Below are 25,590 nucleotides of genomic sequence, written 5' to 3'. Positions count from 1 at the left end.
GACGCATAATAAATGCAAATCCAGTGGGTAACAAATGACTTAACTGCAGCTTATAAAGTGTGATACCGCACCTGTCTGTTAGTGCGACTTTCCACTAGATCCTGATCGATCCTGTCTGCATGTCAGGAATAACTTATACATAATTAATGAAGCTGCTGTTACCATTTTATGTGCATAAATGTGTGCAACTCTCAAATGCTGATATGGACCCTGCTGTTATTTGATGCTGCATATATTCAATAAACTCAAGATTCCTGCAAACAACCGGAAGCAACAAACTAAACTTCAGCTCTTGTTAGAGTTTTGTAGAAATGAATTGCATTCATTGCTGGTAAATCTCAACAATCTAACCTGCAAAATCTTGATTTTGTGGACATTTCAGTTGGTAATAGATGTGAAGCTGTAGTGCAAACCAACAAGAAAGATGTTTTGTTATTCTTTTGTGCTCTCTGTGATGCTTCTGGACCAATCTAGGTGTTGAAATGTGGAAAAAAAAATCTCTAAATTGCTTCACATGAATAAAAGTATGTTGCCTGTGGTGTGCATATCTGAAAACAAGGGTATAGCAGGTCAGATGTACCATGTTTGCCACCTTAATTTAGCCTGTTAGCATGCTGCCATTTGCTGATTAGTACAGCTTAGATTTATGGGAACGCTTTGTGGGTCTGGTCATAAACCAAATTATTGGGCAAATTAAAGTGGCTTGCAGTCAAGTCATTGAAACGTATTCTCTGGGGACCTCGTGTATCTGCAGTCCATCTAACAGTTTTCAATAATCTCGACCGAACACGATATCTGCCCTTCCCATGACATAGAGCATGGAAAGGAGGAATGTAAACACAGATAAGAAAGCAGGGAACCGTGTGATTACAACTGTACCGCAAACAGTCGTAATACAGCAGAAATACTAACGACTATTAGTCTGAGATGAGGAAAAAATAATGATATTCAAACTGAAAGGGCTTGAAGAGGACATGACTGGCCAATGTTCAAAGCCTGGGGGCCCCAGACTGCTCACTGTGACTGGGTCTCAGATCTCCCTAGGGGTGCCCTGCCACCTCCAGCCCTCATCAAAGCCAAGGAGACAGAGCGAGACTGAGAACTGGCAGTGTGACATTGCATATGTGCTTGTGTCTGTGTGCTTGTGATACTGCCCGGGCAAAAGGGGGTTTGCAGACAAAAGAAAAAAAACAAAAAAACAAAGACAGAAATAAATACAACGCATAGAATGGGATTTAAATGATGTGACGTGGCATGGACGAAGCAGGACAGTTTGCTCTGTTAAAAGCTATTCTGGAATATGGATTAACAAGTCCTCTGTACAGTTTTGGCTTATGATTGATTCTTGTTAGAGTGTTTGCTCAAAAAGCACTGCCAGTTGTCTGTATTACAGCTTCAATGCATGTGACATTATAATAAGCCCTTGAGGACGGATCACATGAACAAGCCGGTGCCATCACCACAATAGGGGCCTGGATGTCAGAAACAAACACAAGACTATTTTCCATGATGGTACAATGCAGGATAAGTGGTGGCACAACTGTTCGAAGATTAACGGCGTCATCAAGGCGACCTTTTACCCTACTTGCCTTGTTTAGTTGGGTGGAGTAGTGCAGCTGTGTGTGTGTTAAACCTTAACATAAACACAGGCGGCTTGTGCTTAAGGTGGTAAGGTGCAAACACATGGTGTAGGTCTTTTCAAAAATCATTTCAAAAATTTCTGATGTATGTTCCAAACTGAGTATAGAGAGAAAGTGTTTTGTTTTTTTTTAGAACAGAGGAGTGTATTATTAGGCAAGTTTGAGATAGTCAGGCTTTGCTAGTGTACGCTGGTTTAACAAAACATAAACCCCCGATCAGAGATGGTGATCACGAAGGCGGTTATCAGCTTAACTCCTCACCAGGCTCTGTATGCATCCCCCACGGAAGAGGACATTTGACTCTTCTTTTGCACAAAATGGACCATTTATGTGCCACCTACTTCAGCTAAGAGGAACACATTGTTATGAAGCATATAAAAATGTATTTCTATGAAAAGCTCTGGAACCGCAATCGAAGCAGGAGAGAGATGGTGGTAGAAAATGGTGAATCCGGTAGGTTCATATCTTTATTTTGCCACTCAGTGACAATCAAAGCAGCTGCTTATTTCTAACATTCGAGCTCTTAGACTTTACACATTTAAACACGATGCTCAGAAAGTGCATTCAGGTCTCACATTGTCCAATAATAACGGACACATGGAAGTCAGTTTTGTGTTTTGCAAAGTCAGAGTGAAATCAATGTTGTTGATTGAATATTTCCTGTAATAAATACCAATCGACTAATCAGTTCTCTAAACTGCGTTCCAATCAGGACCAAGAATATAAACATTCATTTTCTGCATCACCAACTGAATGCATGTATGTTCCCATGGCAACACGACACACACCATTTGCTGATTGTAGCTGCTCGGCTTTTTTTCAGTGGATTTACGAACATACAGCTCGACAAGTTGGCACATATACAGTCTTCAAATCCCAAACTCTGAACAGAACCTCCTTTGTAGCGGATTAGTTATGCAGGATAAGTTACTATGGCGATGTAGACAGGCTACAACAGGAGCCACTTTCATGACATGTAAAAACTTTGGTTTTAGACCCAACATATCTCACTAGCCCGATAGTCTGGCTTCATTGAGATATGAGGCCACAGCAACAACATTTTTTAATACTTTATTGATCCAACATTTGGAAATGATGGCACTATGGCGTCCCTGAGGGGGTTAAATGCTTTGCTCCTCTGATCAGTAGCCCACTGAACCACTACTACATCAAACATCTGCAACTCACCATGAACTGGAATCAAACTCAGGTTGCTGTGATATGTACTTTGACATGGGACACCTACTCATCCAGGTGAGCTACTAAGGCCCTCGAATTCTCCAAATATAAGCTAATTTTATAAGAACCTGTCTGCTTTCTATTAGCTTCCTAGTTTCCTAATGTTATGTCATTTTGTTTTCTGAGACATATCTGGAAAAAAATCTGGTTTTATCTCATCTCATCTTAAGTGATATAAATGTTTTCTTTTGCACCTTCCAAGGAGGTGTGCACACAGCCCAAAACTTGCCCTAAACTTACCAAACTGCCACCACAAGGGCAGCCGTGTGCATGCGTCATATGCAGACGCCGACTTAATGTGCATGTCCTCCAAGTGGACTCCAAGTGAACCGGAAAGCAGGATAATAACAACAACCACACGTCTGCGGTGTCCACAGCTGCCCATGTGCATGTCTGCGAGGAAGCATAATCAAGGCTTAAGCTATTATAGAATAGGATTACTGCAGGAGTTACCGGTAACCTAATTATATACATAATGGTGGATTCTAACAATTCACCTGACTTCGTCTAACATCACATAAATTACAACTTTTCCAATACATCAGTGCATATCAGTTTTGTATTCATCTTAAAATACTGCACACATAGAGCTAAAACCGTCTGGGTATTACTGAAGTCCACTCGGAGCTGCCCTGGTGATAAAATATTGGTCTTGCATAATGCTAAGATTCATCCTGCTTCCAGCTTCTGCTGCACTGCACCAAGGTTGAGCTTTCATCTTTGCACAACAAAATTAGTTGGTTGGTTGAGCCTAATCTATTCCAAAGTTTGCTTTGCGCCTCCTGAGGAGTAAAACTACCAAGTGTGTGCGTTGAGAAAGAAAAATCTCTGGAAGTTGGGGATAAGAAACAAGCGTAAACAATGCAGAGGAGAAAAGACGAGCCAGAGAAAATAAATGACCATTGCACAGTGTCATGGCAAGTTGCGTTCCAATATATCAATAATTACTATTGATTCTGCGACACACGAAAGCAGTATTTTCATTACTGTATGCAGTTAGGTGTAAATAATCATTTTATTTTGCAGCTGCATGATGAAACTCTCAAGTGTGGGCAATAATGTACCTTGAAATTGAGACTGAAATGGAGGAAAAGAGAGGAACTGTTGAGACGGAGAGGAGAGGCTGACAGTGTTGGCTTTAAAGTACATTTTGTCTAGTGAAGTCTGATGTCTCAACAGTGAGCTGACTGAAAACCCAAGTAGTTTTTTTTTTTTGTACTGACTGAGTTCTGGTTTGAGCTTTTAACCGTCTAACTAAACACGCAGCACATGAATCTCATATTGCATTCTGACAAACGCTCTGCTCCCCCCTCCCTCCCTTCTCTGAGTGCATATTTGTATAAATTTGTATGGCTGAATGCGAGAGTCGTAAAGTAGCAGGATACAGGAACAAACAACACTGTCCTGTATGCATTGTCAGGAAGCTTTTCCTTTCTGCGATAAGCTTTTCTCCTCTTTTAATCTAGCGTCCACTTTGCAATTCCCAAACTTTACTATTACATAAACTGTTCTAAGACTGAAGTGCTGATGATCAAAACGGCTCATGCTAAAAGATGAAATTCGTGTGTCAGTTTGTCCATTTTTGAAGTCGAACCCTCGCCTACTGAAATCTGTAAACCCTCCCCCCCCTCTGATGAACAAGAGCAACAACATCCCTCTTCAGTATCTGCACTGGAAATCACTGGCAGGATAGTTAAAGCAGATTAAAAGTGACAGCTAATCATCATCACTTCCTGTCTACATTATGTGAAAGTGCAGATTGGCCTGCGCTGCTGCACCCACACAAATACACCCAGCAGCAAATAACCTGTGATACCGGCGTTCTTCGACGAATTTCACAGCAGAAGCAAAAAGACACTTCTGATGCACACACACACACAAACACACGCCGATCGGCCACATCAGAACCGCCTGCATAAAACTGTGAAGGTCCCTCTCGTCCTGCCAGAACAGGTGTGCTGTGGTATCCGGCACCGAGACGTCAGCAGCAGATCCTTTAAGTCCTGAGAGTTCGGATGAGCATCCCACAGATGCTCGATCAGATGGAGATGTGATGAATTTGGAGGTAAACTCGCCACCTTGAAATGCGCCTCAAACCATTCCTCGACTATTTCTGTATCAGGGTGCATCATCCTGCTATATGACGGGGCCATTGTCACAAAACAATCAAGGTTTTGAGGCTGATCAGTGCACATAAGGGACACAAGTCAAGTAAATTTGGGCATTTGTTCAAAGGACTTACATAGTCAGTGGCACAAGTTTGTTTAAATTTAATGTCTGACCTAGAAAGAGTGCAGAATCCTAACTATTCCTTCCATGCCATAACTTTCTGATCATTTTTTTCCCGATGTGGTCTCAGATTTTGAGGGGCCCCGCTGTACTGTATATATAGGAGTAATTTCACACACAGTGCAGCTTTCAAAGACTCCTCCACAAAAAAAACCATTTCCCATTTCAAAGGTGGAAAGGAAGTTAAATTTGCTCCAGGTGAGGATATGTAATGTATTATTCACCAAAATGAAGTCTTTCAAAATTGCTACTTGTCCCTTTACTTCACACAATCGGATGATGGAAGGGAGATGAGAAAGGGAAGTGGAGGAGGGAGTTTGGGATGGAAAGTGAGGAAAACGGAGCTATTCTCTGAAACATGACAGCCCCGAAGGCTCGGTGCGCTGCGCTGCGCCGCGCTCCACGGATGGAATGACTACTCACAAAGACAGCTACGTCGAGCGGATAGAAATGTGCAGGTGGGTTATTCAGGACACATATCCACAGGTACACATGTATGTACACACACACAAAGGCGAAGCAGAATGCGTGGGAGGTATTACAACTCAACAATTGTCTCCTAAAATGAATAATGCAGAGATTTACACTGCATTGGAATCAAGCTTAATCAAACAAATACATACATTTGAATAAAATACCTGTCACATTATGCATTTTAATGGTTATTTTTGGCTGCACAATCAGACACTAGAAGTTAATTTACAGGCTCTGGAAACAAATGTTGTAAATCAGTTACTACTATAAGCAATAAAAACACTGTTTTCTGCTAATGTTGGCTATTGCACGTGAACTATTCCTGCATCTGTGCTTTATTTGTGCTTTTCACATTGAGTTTTAAATGGGGAAAAAGCCAATTTTCACCTGCCAATGAGTATTTAAAAATACAACAGACAGACAGTCGTCACAGACGTTGCTCGTGTGCTTATCGACTGTCAATCAAATCCGACCAAATCACGAATCCTCAAAGATTACTAGACTTTAGAGCCAAGAGGTTTTTATAACTTTAAAGTTCCCTGTTCATCAATTCGGAGCAGAGTATTTTTAAATAACTTGGAAAAGAAATGTGACTCTTTTTTTATTACATAATGAATATTTAATGTCAGTTAAAATCAATATAGAAAGAGTGATAGAGGAGTATTTGCAGACTTGAGAGAAGTTTTTTCGATCCCGAAGTCACCATAAAGTGAAAGAGTTGAGGCAGGATAACTTTCCAAACAGCAGAGAACTGTAACAGTAAAGCAACATTACTGTGAGGAACTAAAAGTGAATCAGCCTTTGAGGGGTTTTATCTCTACAAAACAGAGTTGTTGCGTGCAATCTCCAACCTTAAATTCTCATTCGGCTCTTGTGAAGATAAGGATAAGATCAGGTCTCGGAACAATACGGCAAAAAAAACTTCTTATGCTGCTCGACTGACACTGTACAAAAAAAGGGCAGAGTTTGTAGACACAAAATCCAGAGGCCCTGGGGGGATTTTCAAACAGATCTGCGCTCTTTGTCCGGTTCATAAATGTTAGCATTACAATGAAATGAAGCTTATTTGGCTGTAAAAGCTCAAACAAACAACTCGGCCGATTGAATTACCAAAAGCCAATCTGCAATTCATTAACAGCAGGGCAGATCCACGTTTTGCTTCACATCACAAATTGCTTCATTGTCTGTGTTTTGTTGCTTTGGGAGAGGACGTTTCATTGTTCCAGTTTAGGCACTTTTGGATAAATTGTACACAGCTGAATTGCTATCGCCCTACGAGCTGATATCATTGATTTACTTTGGTCTCCAATATGCTTCCGCCTCTTCATCTGAACCGTATCGTTTATTGTTGGGTTTTATTTGCTGTCTGTACTTTTAGTGGCCTGATTTTATTAATTAAATTGTGCTGAATTATTTCATCTGAAATGTTCTGTTTCCTAAGTGCTTTAAACATGAAAAAAAAAACACATTATTTTTTTCGCTTCTGGTTTTAATACAGTAGATTGATATCCATGAGCAGTTTCCATTTTTATTGAACTTTTTTATTGAACTGGGCTCTTTTTTTTTCACACCAGTGCTATTAATTCTTTTCCTCTGTTGTGTTGCTTTAAATATTCCAAAAAAAAAGAGACACATTTGGCTAAATTTCAACGCTGTTGAGCCATTTTCTTTCTTACATTATGTTTTAATGACGGACGTGCACGCCACACACGCTGCTTCTGTGGGAGTCAATTATGCCACTGTGATCTGGGCCATAGATTGCACTTTAATAATATAAGTATCTAATTACTGCCTTGCATCCTTCACGCCTCTTCTGTGCTCCTTAATTATTATCGCCCACTGGCCTCGTATCGCAGATAGCACGCAGACTTGAAAGGGAAAAAAAAACATTGGCAGTCGCTATGTGTTCCCATTATACAGCTACAGATTGTTGTTTTTTTTCTTCTGTATACACGCATTTACAGCATGGCAAGCTGTATTTTAATGTTATCTCCTCTGTAACATGTTCCCAGGGACCTGTAGACCTGTTCTGCCCTGTGCACCAGCTGTGCAAATCACTAATGGAGGGCAGAGCTGGTGCACACACACATACAGAGGCAGCAAAGAGAGGGAGGGGAGAATTGCAGAGGAAAAAAAACCTTGCAGGGAAGAGAGTACATGTGTTAGTCTAATTAAGCTGCCTTTGCAGGGAATGAAGGAAAAACGGCAAGAGATCGACAGATGGAGAGACAGGACGGATAGGTTAGACCTGCATCGCATCCCGACTAGAGCTAACCTGATGTCCAGACGCCGCAGCACGGGATCAGAAGCCGAACCCAGCACCCAGATGGTGAAGGCGACCAGCAGCAGAGTGGTGGTGAGGATGGCGCGGCGAGCTTCTGTGGAGTCGTCTCTTGCAGCCAGGCTGAAAGCTACGCTGAAAGCTACGGCTCCCCTCAAACCTGAAGGCAGAAAAGACATTTCAGAGCAAAGAACTTGGACCGACGCCATCGATCAAACCGCCAGACAAGCCACCTAGAAAGCAATCCAGTTAGCAACTCTGTCCAAATGTAACAGATTACATCCCATCACTGTGTTTGACCGCTTGCTGACCAGCACGTTGCCCCCCCCCAACTTCAAGATTGCCGGTGACATAATGCTTAAAGCCAAAACAATTCCCGGAGCAAATCCTTTACTGCCATGAGAAACAGATGGGGGAGTGGGTGAGGGATGTGGTGGGGAGAATTTTTGAAAAATAACAAGACACAGGCTTTTTTTTTTTTTTTTTTTACAAAGAAACCTTCTTACGTAAGCGGGAAAGTGGGTCAGGCAAGCAGAGAAACATGCTGCTGCAGCACTACCCCACATCACTTCACATCAAACATTTCTTTCTCCTGCATCGTCAAACCATTTAGGGTGTCAACCATTAGTCTAAAGTGAGAAGATACTTTGCATACTCTTCCTCCCTGAAACGCAGGCTGTGAAAATAGCAAAAAACAAAAAGAGAGAGAGTGAATCATAAAATAATCTACGATTCTGACAATATCGATTAATGCAAAAAGTCTAACAAGGGTAGTGAATTATTCTGAAGCCTGAGGTAGGTGCTGGTCTTTCTGTCCGCCTTACTGACTTTTCTGCACACACACACACACTCACACACACCAACTCGCACTTGTTCCACGAGGGACACGTTCTCTCAGCATCCTCACTCATGCCATTAGCTGCAGGCGGTGAAGAGAATGGAATAATTAGAGCTTTCACAGGATAAATCAGGGGTTTTTTTGGAGTCGTTTTTTTTTTTTTTTTTTTTTGCGGTAGAATCATTGCGCTGTAGCCAGACAGAAGGTAAAAAAAAATGTTGAGTGAGATGCAAATGAGAATAAATCACAATAAATAATGCTAACGGAGGTTATGAAAACAGTACCTGCGAGCGTCATGAAGTGCTGGAAGGCGCAGGGAATCTTGTTGGTGCGGCCCAGGTTCAGCAGGAAAGACAAAGGGTAGATGTTGCATGCTCTTGAAATAAAGATGGATAGCTGTATGCATGGAGTGCAGATTAAGGAGAATGCTTGTGACTGAGACACACTCACAGGTTGAAGGACTCTTACAAGGCGGACAGTTCTCATGGAAATTTGTTGGGTTTTTTTTCAATTAAATTTAATAACATGTTGAAAGAAGCCATTTGAAATGCACTGGTTAACATTTTGGTTGGAGTTAAACAGTGTGAGAAAAAAATCTGGAGTAAGTTAAGTTGGTTAAAATACATTTAAATGATTGATAGATTTCAAAAACCCTCATAGTTGACTTTAGATTAAGGCCTGATCGATATATTAGTCAGTTGTGTTTCCGGTATTTGCAGAAATGTTGCCCAAAAATGCACAGATATGAAACCTTTTAGTGCAGGAAAGGTTCTTGGCGTCATTTATAAAGGGGTAGTTTATCCAGCAAAGCGGCTCTGCAGCACATGTAGCTGAGTCACACATGATTGGTGCGGAGTCAAGCGGTGTCATCATGGTAATCTAGTGCTAACTAGTGTTTGAAATAAATTGCTGGAAAGTTAACAAACAATGCTCCCTGATATATCAATATCAGAACATTTTACTCCTTAAAAATCTGCACAGCATCGGCTTTAAAAACTCCCACATCGGCCGTGCCCTGCTTCACAATTCTTTGCATACACAACAAAGGAAAAAAAAAAAAAATTCCATAACAAAGCACAAGCTAATCGAGAGGTAAGGCTGTGGAAGTACACTCATGAATATTACCATACCTTTGAAATATGCACGTGCACACACATAAAAAGTAATCTCTGAATATTTTCTGTTTAGGATGCAAACACAGCAGTGTGGCACCATGCCGAGGCATGAAGCCAATCAGGCTCTGCCAGCTGTCTCTGCCCTCCACACACACTTTGATGTTTCACATAGGATGGGACTGAATGCTAAGTGTCCTGGGCAGCAGTTCGGGAGAGGATATCTGTACAATTATCGGGGACATAGCTGCCATCCTGGATACACTTAACGTCTTTTGTGATACTTTTCGAAGAAGTTAGTGTCGCCCCATATAGCCCTCCTAACCTTATCTGAACCGGCTGAACCATGCTGTGGTCGGTGCTTGTTAGTGACGTCTGAGTCAAAAGTAAGACCCAGGTTGGAAGAGTCAAGCAAGTTTTTCGCTCTTTAAAAAACATTTTTTTTGTAACCACTTTTTGAAATAAGAATCATCTATGCAGACAGGTAACTCTGCTTTTACATGGTGGATAGAGGGGATTTTTTTTTAGTTATTCTACAGTAAGTCCAAATACGACACCTGGAATAATAAAGGGACCAATATCTTAGGCGGGGGACCTTAGTCTGACAGGGCTATTACTAAAACAGAGCTCCCTCACACCCTGCAGTCAATATTAGATCTCATGCACCCTATGGATTTTCAAAAGCAATATCCTGCTCCCAAAAGCAGTCATTTCTCTTTATCAAAGGCCTCTGAGCTATTTGAATGGAGGTAATTAAGCACTTTCATCTTAGCCTCATTTCCAATAAAGCCTATCTCCATTGTCACTGGCAAAGGCTGCGAGCTACGGCGATTAAAATCTACTGCGTAACCAAAGAGCGATTAACAGGGTTGAATCACTGGGGTTATTTCATTTTTATAGACACTTTTAGCGCCGTACAAGAGGACTTCGACCTCCATTTATTCCTGTTTGTACATCCGGGTCAGCTTCCAGTAGCTGTAGTTAGCCAGACTTTTTCTTTTTTTTCCCCTCTCTCCACTCTAAGCTTTTGTTAACTGAGGGCAAAGCTAAACAGGCTCAGTGCTCAAGTCAAACATTTTTTCACTGGCAGCCCCTCACAGTGAACATAAGAGCATTGGAAAAAAGAATCTGCTCAGTCAACTCTTTCTCTGGCCCCTTTGACCCAATGGTGGAAGATGGATTGTAATAATAATTGCTGGCCATCTGGGCAGTGGACTGTGAAAGAACAGTTCCTTGGAGTGCGGCCACAAGAGTCTCTCCTCCGGCATACACTACGGTCATGCCAGCTCTCGGGCAAGGACAATTGTGCAGTGGGTAGCCAGCAGTCCATTACCGCCCATTCCCGTCCCTCAGGAAGCAAAGCCGAAAGATCCAACAAACGGCTCCGAACACAGGACATCTGTCGCGATAATATAACCTTAGCATGTATCATTAAGGAGCTGATACCTTTTTGATAGCGCAACATGCATTTTGGCTGTTCTGGTGCTCAGAGGAAGCTCATGCAAGAGCAGAAACTGAAACTAATGAACCTTATCGCACCAATTTCTGCCTGTATGACTTTTTTTGTCAGTTACAGGCCTAGACAGGAAGTGCCGCTCTTTGATTCTGAGCATGTCTTTTCCGAAGCCTGACATTTACAGTTGATGTTTTCGATTTAGACGTTTTTTTTTTTCCCTGCTGTCAAACCACACTGTATATTCACCAGGAGTATCTTGATGCTTCTAGAGCTGCAACTAGTGCCTATTTTTTTTATTGCCGATTGATCCAGTTGCTCTGACAAACAATGCAAAACACAGAGATTTAATTTACAGTGACAGAGAATTAAATCCCCTCACCGCTTGTTGATTAAACTCCGAAAAACTCTATGATTATATTATATATACATGGTTTTCTTTCCCATTCAAATAAACCCTTCCTACCTTAAAATGACTTTGATCCAACTCTACATCATTATTTCCTCTCGAATGTGCAGTTGTGCATCAGATTTAAGTCAGTCTAGCCAACTCTCCACCACTCGCTGCAGGTGAAGCACACCAGCTCACTTACAACTTTGCTCAAACACTGTCAAACTAATCTATGCTAAACGATGTCAAGTTGTAATATTGAAGCAATGGGGTTGACTGCTTATTTGGCTCATATGTCCGCTAGCATACTAAAAAAAAAAACCCATATGGACATAACACAAGGTAAAAATTAGGTAAAAAGAAAAAAACAAGGCAAAAAATAGGACATTTCAATGGAAAGGAAAAACTGAATATTCTAATATTTCGAGAAATTGGAGCCAATGAAAGTTTGGCACTTTTGCTTGAACAGTATTTGATCTTTGTTGATTATTTTTCTGTATCTATATTTGATCAGTAACTGTCATTAAGATAAACGTGCCACCAAACATCATTCCTGCAAATACACGTGACCAGTTAGTATTTAACAGCGAACCAGCATTTTAGAGATGATACCTCCTTTAACAAGATAGCAATATGATAGCAAACAGCACAAACCTCATTCAGTGGAGCTCCTTGAACTAATAAGATTTCATCTCCAACTGCAACAGGGATATGGCTCTTAATCCACTACAAATTAAAGTACTGCAAGCTTATTTCAAACAGCAAACATTTTTATTCCGCCGAGCTTTGCTGGAGAACAGAAAACAAGCAGCACTAACAATAATTAAAGACCTATTTAAATTTCCGTTTCATGGGCGTTCATCAGAGCAGACGTTGCACTGCATGATGTAAATCTTCAGAGATGGTGAGCAGGGGAGACCAGCTGAGTAGCATTTGCAGAGCTCACCAGATCAAACCTGTACAGTTCAAGTCTCGACTTGTTGGGGTTTATTTTCTTTTTTTTTTCTTTTTCCAAGGACTGAGGAATCACTGTACTGCAGCAGAGCGGCAAGATAGAAAACAAGAAACCCCCTCTGATTCAATAAGTGGCAGGTGATTGAACAGCTAAGGATTACGACCAAAGGTATAGGAGACAGAACAAAACAGACCCAAACACCATTTCTGGGGTCTGAGTGGGATCCAAAGGCTGCACGGCAGGAGGGTGAGGATGCTCCAGCATGTAGCAGAAAAGGATACAAATGCCCCAGAAATGAAGACAGCTTTGAAGACATGGTGAGGAAACGTCAACAATACATATCCCATGTAGCCGAAGATGAAAATCTCCCCCAGGAAGTTGAAGACTTCAAAGAGCTGCAAATTATAAAAGGGATTGAGAGGATCATAAGGGAGAAGGTCATCTGAGATGAGGTGTGGTTGCGAGTGTTTGTGCATGCAGATGTGTGTGTGTGTCGACTCGCACTGTTGTGAGCGCGGCGACACACCTGCTTTACTTTTGGAGACAAATAGCGTAAATCATTACATTCTAAGGTAGAGATGAATGTTTACGGTTAAGGAAGTAGTGGCTGTGAAATGAATCTAAGTCAGTCTTATATCCCCATGTCTGTCAGAGTGTGTGTGTGTGAGAGAGAGAGAGTGAAGGATGTAAGAAAAGGGTGTGAAAGTGAAAGACTCGGATCCTAACTGAAACGGCTAAAGAGGCTTAGATTTGTACAAACACGACAAATCCTGTGTTGATGTTATTCCCTTTGAGGTAGCAAGTGCAAACATGTACAGCTCCAGGGCATAATGCAGTTGCATTTAACAACAGACATGTTGTTGTCATCGTTTTCTTGTAAAAAAAGAAATTTATTGGAAACACGTCGGTTGTAAAAACGTCTTATTGTGTTGATTCTTATTTCTCATCTGAATATTGAACTCATCGTCTTAGTCTTGTAATGATCCAAGCCATGTTGAAGAGCTTCTTATACTGTTGATATAAATAGACTTTGAATAACTTTAATGAGGCATTTCTGCATAGGAAATATTAATATTCATGAATATTAATTAAGGGCCTTATGTAGTGACTAGATTAAATGAGAGCCGACTTTATGATTTATTAATTTCTGTTTTTCAGGACTAAAACCAGCTTTGGCTTTTAAGCTTTGGTAAAGAAAAAAAAAAACTATCTAATTGAATAAGTGTAACATCTCCCCTCAGAGCTTCACATCACAAGGACAAGAAACGCTGCAGAGAGAAATATTTGTGCCACCAGCTATTCAACTAGTGTCCGCGCACACTAAATCACCTTCTCCTTTGAGCTGCGGCTGCATGTATAAATCATAAAAATATAGATAGCGGCATTCCGCCAAGTAAACATTCTGCGCCCCACACATACATCGCATGGCCAATCCACTTTATAGGGGGAAGGCTTCAACCGTGCTGCCTTTTAAAAGGCTTTTCTGTGATAAACAGTTAGCTGCACTGTGGCACCGATAATGAATAATAAATGCATAGATGAGTATATGTGTGCGCTTCTGATTTATTTGCTCCTCTGTGAAGCTTGTCGGCGCAGCATGACAGCGTCCTGGCCTCCATCTGCGCTCAGCCTTTTAAGCAGATAGCTGGAGACCGGTCTCCCACACGGACACCCACTGGACAACCGGAGCACTAATGGCAACTAATGACCGCTTGCGCGCACACACGCAAGACACAAACACTGTCATCAAAAGGCAATCTGAGCAAAGATGAGCAGATTCTGTTTGAAAACAACGGCGTAATCGGCCTTCGTAAACCTACCTGCTTGGTCCTTGTCCTGCCCTCAGAGGATAAATTGAGCACCGTGTATCTTGCTTGACTTAAGCCACAGAACAGCACTGCTACAATACCTGAAAGATGAAAACACGAAAGTTAGATTGCTGAAATATTAAATCAAATAGGGAAAAAAAAAAGGCATCTGTTGCTGGCAAATGTGAACATTTTACGGACAAAACTCATATGAGAGTTCTGTCAGCAGCAGGGAGTTAACAATGAGCTGCATCTGATTAGCACACGGTATGCAAAATCACCCTTTACATGCACATATTATGCAATCAGGCTGTGGGATTGTGTATGTTTGTGTGCCGGTTAACACACGGAGCTTTGGAGCTTTTCATGTTGAGAATATGCTGTAGGAGGTTGTTCTATCAGAGGAAAAATGATTTGTGAAAGGAGTCTTTGTCAGGCTGAGTGGTTCAATCCAACATTTTTTAAATGAAAGCAACCGACTTAATAAGGCAAAGATAAACTGATTTTCTGTCCAAAACTCAATTTTGGGATCAAACACTAGATGACGATTGAAAATAAGCGGACAGTATTAGCGGAATAATGCATTAGGCTTTGGTTTGAAGGTCCAAGAATTGCGTGCAGCTGCTTATGTGTTATATAGGAGTATATATGTGACACCAGAGCACATGGGCCCAACCCTGCATCCACCAGGTTCCAATGAAGTCCAGCTGAACAAACAGCTCTATAAAAATGTGCCGTCCAACCCAACTTAAGCATCTCAAAACCTTTGCTTCCAGAGATACGAAGCTCTGGGACTGAAAAATCCTAAAGCATGACATAATCCCTATAGATGGTGCCAGATGCGGAGGAGCAGAAATTAACAAAAGGGAAACAAATGACAGTTCAGAGGGGGAAAGAAATAGAGAACATAAAAAAAAATCTGCTCCACAGAGAGAGGAAACAGGGTGGAGGGAGTGATTAGGGCCCCTGCTGTTACAAAAGAGGCTGGATGGACCAGAGAGCTGGAATTTGAAGCGCATAGCATGTGGGTTGCTGCCTCGCAGGACATGCTTGCTTTGTTGCAGAAATTCAATTTCACATTTTTGCTCCCTTTACTTGGAGAGAGAATCGCAGAACATGGGGGGAGAAAAAAAAAAAAGATGTGAAATTACTGTGATGGGTGTAGCAATGAGCGCAGAGCTGGTTGTAATAAATACGGCAGAAAAGAGAAAGAAATAGCGCTTTTAGTTCTGGCTGCTAAACGAGAACCAGTCCATTACTCTCTCTTCGCTGTCCGCCTTCACACCACAACGCTGACCTGTACCTGCACTATGCTAGCTCCACTAAATCCCTCTTCACAATGTCCCGTTCAACAAAGTCTAATGGAGCATGCCAGCGTGGCAGATCTCATTTTGCTTCCATTTGGTTTAGGGCAACAACATCCTCCTTGGTTTACGTAACGCTGACAAGGGTAACACATCACTCAGCATCTACATAAAGTGACTTCCACACAGGGCACTTGGCAACAGATTAGATGCATCCCATAATGAGTGGTTGTGAGGGGCGTAAGATTAATGATAGCAGGTCTCCTTGCTGGGATGAGGGTCATTAGGCACACCCTCGCTAAACTCCAGCAATTAACAGAGACAGAAAGAGCCTCAATTACTAAAGGACACCAGCGAGGACTCCCATCGCTCACTGAGTTCCTCGGGATGAGGTGCGGCTTCACCCCAAATGGACTATTAAAGGCCTCCGAAAAGAGCGACGCCGTCTTTCATTGGTTTTAAACGTTCCATTTTAATATCAAGATTGTGCTTGATTTTAGATAGCAGCATTAAAATGGGTTGTATAACACTGCAGGTTTCAGGTTGAATACAGTGTTTCAGTATCAGCTCTGTAAAAACAAGCCCAAACGCTGCATCTCTACTAAAAATACCCCGAGGCTCCGCATCAGATACTACTGAGAATCACTGCCTCTGGTTTAGCTGTGGTTTGACTCCCACACTGGGCAGCATTCAGAATGCTGTACTTTATAGACAGGGCATCTGGGTCCAATAGACAAAGGTCAAGCTATTTCATTAAAACCATCTTCTCTTCCTCCACAGGCCACAGGGAGTACTGCCAAGTATGAGAGAGCTCCACAACATCAGCTGAATGAATGGAATCCCTCTGACACAACTGGGGCAGCAGGAACAACATCACTAATGTGCGCATATGTAAACTGCATTCATATTTCAAAACGAGGGATCATCGAAGAAAAAGATGAAGACAATTCTGGGAAACGGAGCCAAGACTTGCTGTTTTCCAAATGAGATATCCAAAAAATTTCAGATTCTATGATTCAATAAAGTGAACTACCAAATAGAATTAAGGGCACATACAAGACATCCAAAGCGAGAGTGGCAAAAAAATGAAATAAAATAAAAAGTCAGTTGTAGTTTATCTTTACATGAGGGCTGACGACTTTTCTTCTCTTTCCAGGAAACATGCACAAACAGCCAAGGGAACAATGCTATTCTGGTGTTCCATCTTACTGTTATCTTTGGTGCCATCTACAAAACTAAAGGTATGAACATGCTCAGACAGAGGCAGCTGGATTGGACATGATTTTAAACTGATTTCAAGAGGTTGAGCCCAGAATGTAACCCATCCCCTGTAGAGAGAAAATAGCTTTCTAATCTGTACATTATTGACTTGTTATGATGCCAAGGACTTTCAAAGGGTAAAGTATGTAATGGACAGACTTTTTGTTGACTATACCGGGTGGTTTGGGTTGACTGAAAGAAAATTGATTGTGTTTTTGAGCAGGGAACTGTGCAGATGGTCATGTCTGGACAACAGAGAGTGTGCACGCATGATTTCCAGGTTTTTGGACTGCAAGTGGTTACAGAGACGCCTTGAAGCAGCAGAGCTCGCCAGTCAAACAGCTGCTCGTGTCATTGATACCGTGGAGCAGCATGCAAGTCAGTGCGTGCAGTTGAGAAGAAACGCCCGAGGGGGGAAAAAAGGGCAGCGATTCACTAACAGGATTTGTATTCAGTCTGACCACCCAGAGCACTGATACGGCCACGGACACACAAATAACATACAGTATTCACCTGAAAGTCCACCGGCTTGGGCTGAGAGGAAGCTGCTCCAGGAGAGCAGGAAGAAGACTGACGTCTCCAGCAGGGGGTTCTCATGCAGTCGAGTGAATTTAGTGAGGTGGAAAGAGAGTTAAAGATATGCAAGGCGATAATCATGCAGTATTTAACACATCAGGCTGAGGTTGATGTTGCAGCGGTGATACACATTTTGTGCATGAACGTTCCAGGCAGAGAGAAACTCGGCTGTGCTGTACCTGCAAACAAAACTTGCTCAATAAGCCAGAGGATTTGCCATAGAGGAGTAATCATTGGGATTTAATGAGATCTTTCCTGTGAGTTCTCCACATCTCTTCGCAGCTCTTCCACATCCCCTCCGGCAAAAACCTACTTGTGATCCATACTGTATTTTTACACAGTGTTCCAGGTGAAAGTGTACGGGTTGGAAATTTTGGATTTATGACACTCACGCAGAACATAAAGATGGATTGCTACACGAGCACAGTTTGCTGCTCTGCATTCCTGAACACCTTCAACACCCTGCTGGCTTCCAAAAATTAAAAAAATAAAAAACACCTTCCCAAGTCTGATTGTTTTTCTAATTCTCAAGGACGGGTACAGTACGTAATTACAAGACAAATGAGCAAACTGCACGTCAAACCGAATTCTTTAAGCCTGCTGTTTGAAGAGACAGAACAAAAGAGCAGACTGTTGCTATGCTTAGCATCAGCGAAATCTAATAAATGCTCACTTTGGAGTTTGCCTGCACCAAGAGATTAGTCACTGTAAATAAGAGCTGAGCTCTGCCCCAAACCTCTTATGACACATCCTCATTTTTCATCCTAAAGTCTAATTACTTCAAGATCAGAGAGAAATGCCGGACAACAGCGCAAGTCGAAATTTCATCATAGGCTATTTGCTTGATTGACGAGCGCTCTGCAGCCATTAATGTCGCAGGAGCACTTTAGACTTAGCCGCGTTGCTTTTGTTGATAAAAGAGGTACAGTAGGGGGTTTGTTAGAGAAGCAATTACCAAGTTGAGGAAGTGAATATATTGCAGCGGATGCCGAGGTGATAATTGAGTCTGGGGTGCAGAGGTAGAGATGGGAGGGGATGAAAGGATATGAGGGCTGTTATTACTGTGAATATGAAACCTATGAGGATGGAACCAACAAGCACCCCAAGAAAAAGTCCAGCAGAGCGAAGGAAGGCGGCGGGATCGAAGACGGCGCCCGTCTGGTCGTAGGTGGTGATGGCGCTGAAAATACAAAAAAAGAACAAAACAGAGGCCATAAAAGAGGCACAATTAGAACAGAGGTAAATGTGAGCGTTATAGACGCTGAAACTTTAAAGCAACAGCATTGTTTACGGCTGTGGAAATAGTGCAGTCATCAGAATTATGACTCACCAGGTTCTTGGTGTAAACCAGCCTGCAACAGCGGGCATAAATTCACATGCTTATTATGCTGAGCTAAGCCTTTAAGTGCAATTTATTGGAGTCGTTCCTAAGAATACATGGCCTTCTTTAGGAGCAAAAAAATCCTTCCCTTGAAAAACAATGCATTCTGAATTATTTGCCGGAGAGACGTCCCCGTGTAGTTAGCAGGGGGAACTGGGGAAATACTATTGTTGCACACAAAAGATAGCTGCATAATGTTATTCACGCCGCTATAAATATTTACTTTGTGGGGGGAAGGGATAGCGCCACATGGAAGTCATTGAGTGCAAAAGAGGCCTCACAGGGAGGACAGAGGGAGGCGAGAGTTGTTGTGTGTCTATGTGTGTGTGTATGTGTGTGTGTGTGTGTGTGGAGGGGGGGGTGTGGTGAAGCAAGCAGAGACAAGCAGCCATGCGAGTAGCTGTAGGAGCTGGCTGCCTTTCTGGAATGACAGCACTTCTTTAGCCACATCAGACCCTCCCATGTACTCCCCTTGGACTTTGGCTGTTTTAAATGAATATCAAACCGCTGAGTCAGCAAAAAAAAAACAACAATGCGGAAGAGGTTGTTTAGTTTTAACACAGTATCACAGCTAAGGAGGCAAAAAAGCATCCTACAGCCTAAACTTACACAAAGTCATCTTACCCTCCTGCTAACCCCGACGAAGATCCTTAAAGTGTCAAAAAAAATGTCCCCCAAACTGTTGACAAATGAGCCTGTAATGTGTCTCCGCTTTTCGTGCTGTCAGGTTGAAATGAGCTCGCGCACACACGGCGCAACATGCCTTAATCTACATAACAGAAGGGGAGGAATCAATCAAAGTGTCACCTAATGAGATCTGCAGCCTGATCAGTGCACATCTATTACCCTCCACCCCGTGAAAGTAAAGACTTCGGTTATGTTGGCGCATTAAATTTGCCACCCCGGCCGGCGTGACCTTCCGCGTCTTCAGAAACGCCCGGCGAAAGCCTCCGAGATGTTAATGCAGCAGCCGCTTGAATGGTGGCTGGGTCAGGGCTTGCCGGAGCAGGAAGTTTTGTGCCTGGGAGAGGGCACATCAGCGTAAGGTTGAGCTGCTCTGGGAGCTTGTTAAAATTCCAGTGCCAGGACCCCGCGTGGCTCGCTAATAAGGGCCGGCTTTGTGTGCGGGGCCAGAGCGACCGGCAGGCTAGCGACCCAGTCAAGTGACAGGAGATGGCGTGAAGGCCGGTCACGCCACTCCAGGAACAAACATGGCACTATCTGACCGTTTGTCCGGGAAGAAAGACGGCTCCCTCTCCTTTGCACTTCGATGTACTTGGCGATAGCAGCTACAGCAATCTTGCACACTTTTTTTCTCTCTCTATCTGCCTGCCTGTCTGGGCCCATTTTGGTTTAATCGGAGAAAGAGTTGTCAGCAGGTGCTGTACATGTGATGCGTCACTCTGTGTGAATGCAACAAGCAAATATCTTATTCCTGCCATTTCTCTCTCTCTCACTTCCACCTTCATTTGTACATCTGCCCGCCTGGCCATGAATGTGGAGAAGTGAGAGTTCTCTCCCCTCTCCATCTCCAACTTGCCATCTGCTAGCACGTCTACTTGACTGGCTTTGTTCGCCAGCATTGCGTAAATAGAGCAGACAATGACTGCAATGTGAGCGAGCAGGACAATCGTGCATATTTGAGTTGAGAAAGAATGAAGCAACTGAAAGGCACGGACAAGGCACGACTGCATCGTGGCGACTTAGCCGAGCTCCTGAGGATTTTCTGTTGCAATTCGTCTGTATTTGACAGCACCTATGTTGGCCAAGTTCGTTAGCTGGAAGTGTGTCTCTGCTCTGGCAGTGAGTGTCTCCACTGAGTACCTTAATGAGATGCTGACAATGCTAGGGGCAACTCGCTTATGCAGTCCACCGCATACTATTCAAGGCGCTCATGCTGTTTTGCCAGTCACATCCTTTTTTCCTTAAAGCTGGCAGCATCCATTCAGCCTTCCTTCACCCACACATCCTCCTCCATAATGCCAGTTGGAAAAGTCTGAGCACCCACACAATTAAACCTTGAAATATACTGCATTCAAGAGCTGAGACAAATCTGAAAGCGAGATACTGACTGTGTCAGGACGATGGCCACGGCATCATTCAGGACGCTCTCGCCAAACAGCAGGGTATGCAGATCCAAGTCCACGCGCAGATCTGACAACAGGCCAAGGACTGAGACTGAAAAAAAAAAAAAAACAGAAGAGAAGAATTACTGCTGGTAAAAGAGGAGTGCAGGAACAATTTGAAAATGAACAGAAAAAAACTGCTCTGCTAATCACACAGCAGAAGTGGACCAGAGTATCACCTCCGCTTCTACAAACAGCAGCAACCAGAGGGAATTACTGTTTCAGTGTAACAACGAAAGCTGACAGAAAATGTCAGTACACTGGCAGCGGCGGAATGAGGATTTTGACACTCGGAACAGCCAGAGTGACTAAACCAAGCAAAGACTTGTTCAACCCAAGCTAAAGAAAATACACAATGCAGCGGGACAGACAATATTTATGTCTGAAAGAGACATAGAAGAGATGGAAAGGCTGAACTGAGAAACGTCTTGTTCAGTCTGACAATGAAAACTTTAACTCACGAAAGGCTTTTTTTTGGGTCATTGATATACATTTAAATGCCAGAACATGAATCAATATCTATTTAGAAATCATATCTAGGCCATATCATGATGTATTCATTCATATTTGATGTGTCTTCATGCCTAGATTGTCATGCAAGACACAAGAAACTGTTGGCCTATGGTGTATTACTGTATCACTAAATCAATAAACTGCACACTGTCAGTTTGTATACAAAGAAGCAGAAATCCAAACAGAAGACAACTTTTTAAAACATGTATATTGATGTATACCTTATGTGCAAATATACTGTTTTAGCACAACTTGCATGTACCAAACTTGCTCGAGGCATAATTTGGAAAAACCGACACCAAATTCAGCTTCCATTTTAAACTTTTTAAAAACAAAATATGAAAAATCTCTTCCAAGTGCATGACTTTGTGTTTTACAAGGTGCACTACCTGTGTTTCAGGCCTCCTACATGTGGAGAACATGTGATTAGCTGGAAGCACTCGTCGGGGTAGATATTGCAAATCGTCCAAGTGAAGCAAAGGACTGAATTGCTTGATTGAATCTGAATGTATCTGAAACAGTTACGGGGCTGCCACAATTTCCTCATTATTAGAGCTGCAGGTGCTCCTGTTTCATATCGTGCCGAACATGAATATACATGGGAGCGTGTTCTTTGGCTCAGGGCATCGCTGCCGTTTTCACTATAGACGGAGATAACAGCGAGGGTTCTGGGAACGAGAGGATGCTGGTGGGAAATGGGGGAGATTAGAGCTAAGATTCTGCAGCCGATTAAAACATCCTAAAGGAGTCAATAAGAGTCTACTTGTGGGGGAGCTGCAGGAAAACAGCCTCGTGCTTTAAATAACAAGATTGGCTCTCTGCTGGCAGTTCCTCTCCGCATATTTCAGACGCTTGCACAGGTGAGCGCCGCTTAAGTGGACGTGGAAGTTTGCACAGACGGCGCTTGGGGTTGTGAGTTGGTGTGTATTTAGACACGTTGTAGGTTACAAAGTACACAATAAGGAATGCAACTCATAAATGGGACTGATTGTGGAGTTAAGAGACACTGAGAGGGGTCTTGGGGTCCTCCATCAGGAAATTTTGAGCATTAACTCTTTAGTTTTGTGCATTGTGGTGAATTTTTATGTACCAATTTGTGCCTTTTCTTCATCATTTTAAGGTGAAAATGTCTCTTTGGTCTTCGGTAACAAGAAACGCCATCAAATGCACATATTCTAAATATTGAATGGTGCATGTATCCCTCTAAAATCCATACCTATGGTACTGTGCACTGTCTATAGCACGTCTAACACAGATTGACGGCACAGAGAACACTTAGAAAAATTAAATATTGAACCGAGCAGGTAATTTACAAAGGTTAATTACATTAAGAAACAGAATGTCAAACTGTTGACTATGATGACAAATCAACCAATAATCACCTTTAATCATTTTCACAACTTTAAAGGACTCACTGCTCTCAGACAACGTCATTAATATCAAGTTTGGATGCCACAGTGTCACATGAGACATAGGGGCATCGCTTTGTGTCACAATTTTCCTTTTATTTTACATCTTTGCACTGCTCCACACAGGCATGCCTATCTAAGAGTAATACTAGTTTGGCCACTATGGTGATTTAAATGGGTCTAACGTCAGCAGTTAAGGGCTACTCAGCATTAATGCCACTACAATGGCAACAATAATCAGCCAAAGAGGGAAATGCGCTGTTGCTCTGGCAACTTTAGCCCCGACCTTCTGTGATGTGAGCGTGGAGCACTTTTAGCCTCTTCAGCCAGCAGGAGTGCTTCGTGTCAGGTGCTGCTGACGTCCAATTCTTCCAGCTTAGTTGGACGTCTGCCTTCGTGACGGTGACTGATCCCTGTTGTGGAAGATTGCTGTGGTCTGCCGTTAGGTCCACCGGCCACTTGGCATTAGCGCTTTTGTGTCGCCTCTTTCTCCCATACGTCCATCCAGTTTTGCTCAACATCAGTTCTGGATGTGTCACAGCTGGGAGAAAACCCTGGATGGGTCTTTGGAGAACAGGCCACTTATTAACTTGGCCTCTGCTCCTCTGGTGTATCTTTTCAGCCTCTCAGCCAGAGCTGAGAGTCTTTGTTTGGCAATCTCTAGAGCCTCAATCATGAGCATCTTGTTCTACTTCTTATCCATCCAGGACCTGTCTCTCCTGATACCCTTCTACGCCTCTGTTAGTCAACTAATGTCCCTGAAGGCTGCCTCAATCTTGGCTTCCAACCTTCTTCTCCACGGAGGGCACTCTCTGCATGAAGATGCGGGCCTTAACTTGCATCTCACATCATACTGTATACGAGAAAGCAATTTTCTGGGCTCACTTATGATGAAATTTATATCTGCGGTGAAAAATACAAACATTACTCGCTTATTTATACAGCGGAATCTCTCAAAGCGCTGTATCTGCTGAAAGAGATACGAGCTGAACTCGACGGCGAGTTCACCAACAGTAAATATGGAGCGGAAGGCGCTGAGCATATGAATGAGAGCATGCACACACAACATGCTCGGCGCTGCTGGGCGGCTACGTGTTGACACTGAGTGACAGCGAGAATACTGATATTGACGAGACGGTGGCGCGCCTGTCAGCTCCGCACTTCCGGGCATCTCAAGTATTTCCTGCAAGGTTGTAGAAATGCTTGTTCACTGATGCTGCAGGTTAAATTAAATTAGATTACTACTTGAAATAAATAGATGCTTACACACATAGACGTGCATGCATAAGCAGATGAATACAGTAGAGGGAAAAAAAAAGTGACACGATTCCTTATTGTGGTGGCGACAAAAGAAACCGAGAGTTCCAAACAAGCAAAACAGAATTATCATATCAAAAATAATGTCAGATGCGGAGACAGACAACACAAATGTGCACTCGTGAATACACACATATTTGCAAGGAAATAGGCGCGGGCAGGAAAACAGACACTCCAAGGGACGCCATTCTGAAGGCCAGACAATATCGTATTCAAAACAATAACAGCTCCTGGTGGATTAATATTCCACCTGTTGAGACCAAGATGCGAAAAAGAATCCTATAAATTAGTTTCAGGGAAATCTGTGATATGAATAATGAGTCTATTCCGATAGCGATGTTTGGCCCTGTAGTGAATACCAAGGCGTCGAGGGCAAACCAGCCGGGATACGACCAGACTGACAATGCGAGCAGTGGCAAGAGATGCAGCCCCAGGACTTGTTTTGACAGATCTAGCTCTTTGGTTTTTGACAGGTTTAGAGCTTCTTCCTGGTTGGGGAAAATCCTTTATCTGGAGAGGGTGAGGTAGGCCCTGGAGTCAGGATTGTTCCATCTCCCTGCTCCCATAATGCCTGGCTGATGACAGCATGTCGTGCACCACTCACACTGCAAGACGGAGGGAAAAAAAAAAATAGAAAAAAGAAAAAGGAAAAAAAGTGCCCACCCCTCTCCACGCACACACACAAGGGTGCAGGGTTGGCTGTGTTGTCATGGCAACCCCATCCTACAGCTGTCAAGTGTTCATCAGTTTCCACAGCAACGCCATAAGGTAGAGAGAGTAGACAATTATTTCAGACATAATACAGTTGAAAGGGTCGAATGGAAGCCTTATTAGGTCAAATTACCCTGCGGCTGAGGTTTTTTTCGCCGAGGCAGAGCTCATGACCGTCTTAGTCAGAAAGCACAGGATCCGCTTGCTGGTTTGACCAAATTAGGCAGATATAATAGGGAAAGTGATGCATTAGTAAAGATGTAACGATCAGCGGGGAATTACTGTAATCTCCCCAACTCCTGAAGAAAAGAGCATTTGTTAAAAAAAAAAAAAAAAGGAGGAAAGAAAGAAACTGCTTAATTTTTGAGGCAAGTAAGGGTCACAAGACTGCAGGAGGAAAATCTTTTAGTTTGAATGTAATTCGAACTGAACTTCAATTATTTCTGTTTACTGTGACTCTTACAGCAGTTCCCCTGTAAAGCCAAGATTTTCAAGAATTCTACTTAACTTCTA

The 25,590-nt window shown here is 42.7% G+C and overlaps 1 protein-coding gene across 2 annotated transcripts in view; it reads right to left on the bottom strand.

The window, feature by feature from the left end:
- The window catches only part of LOC103365308 (sodium/hydrogen exchanger 9), a 74,127-nt gene that overhangs the window by 31,424 nt on the left and 17,113 nt on the right, over positions 1-25,590 (bottom strand). For both annotated transcript variants that reach the window (XM_008292718.1, XM_008292719.1), the window contains exons 6-12: positions 21,074-21,179; positions 18,668-18,800; positions 17,558-17,663; positions 14,493-14,581; positions 12,954-13,067; positions 9,046-9,157; positions 7,918-8,083 (exon numbers count right to left, since the gene is read on the bottom strand). In XM_008292718.1, the coding sequence (XP_008290940.1) occupies positions 7,918-8,083; positions 9,046-9,157; positions 12,954-13,067; positions 14,493-14,581; positions 17,558-17,663; positions 18,668-18,800; positions 21,074-21,179 (826 nt within the window). The remainder of the gene's footprint in view (positions 1-7,917; positions 8,084-9,045; positions 9,158-12,953; positions 13,068-14,492; positions 14,582-17,557; positions 17,664-18,667; positions 18,801-21,073; positions 21,180-25,590) is intronic.

The sequence above is a fragment of the Stegastes partitus genome, unplaced genomic scaffold (assembly GCF_000690725.1).
Source record: "Stegastes partitus isolate 25-593 unplaced genomic scaffold, Stegastes_partitus-1.0.2 Scaffold826, whole genome shotgun sequence".
Classification (NCBI taxonomy): Eukaryota; Metazoa; Chordata; class Actinopteri; family Pomacentridae; genus Stegastes; species Stegastes partitus.
This window is presented reverse-complemented; position numbering and strand designations above follow the sequence as displayed.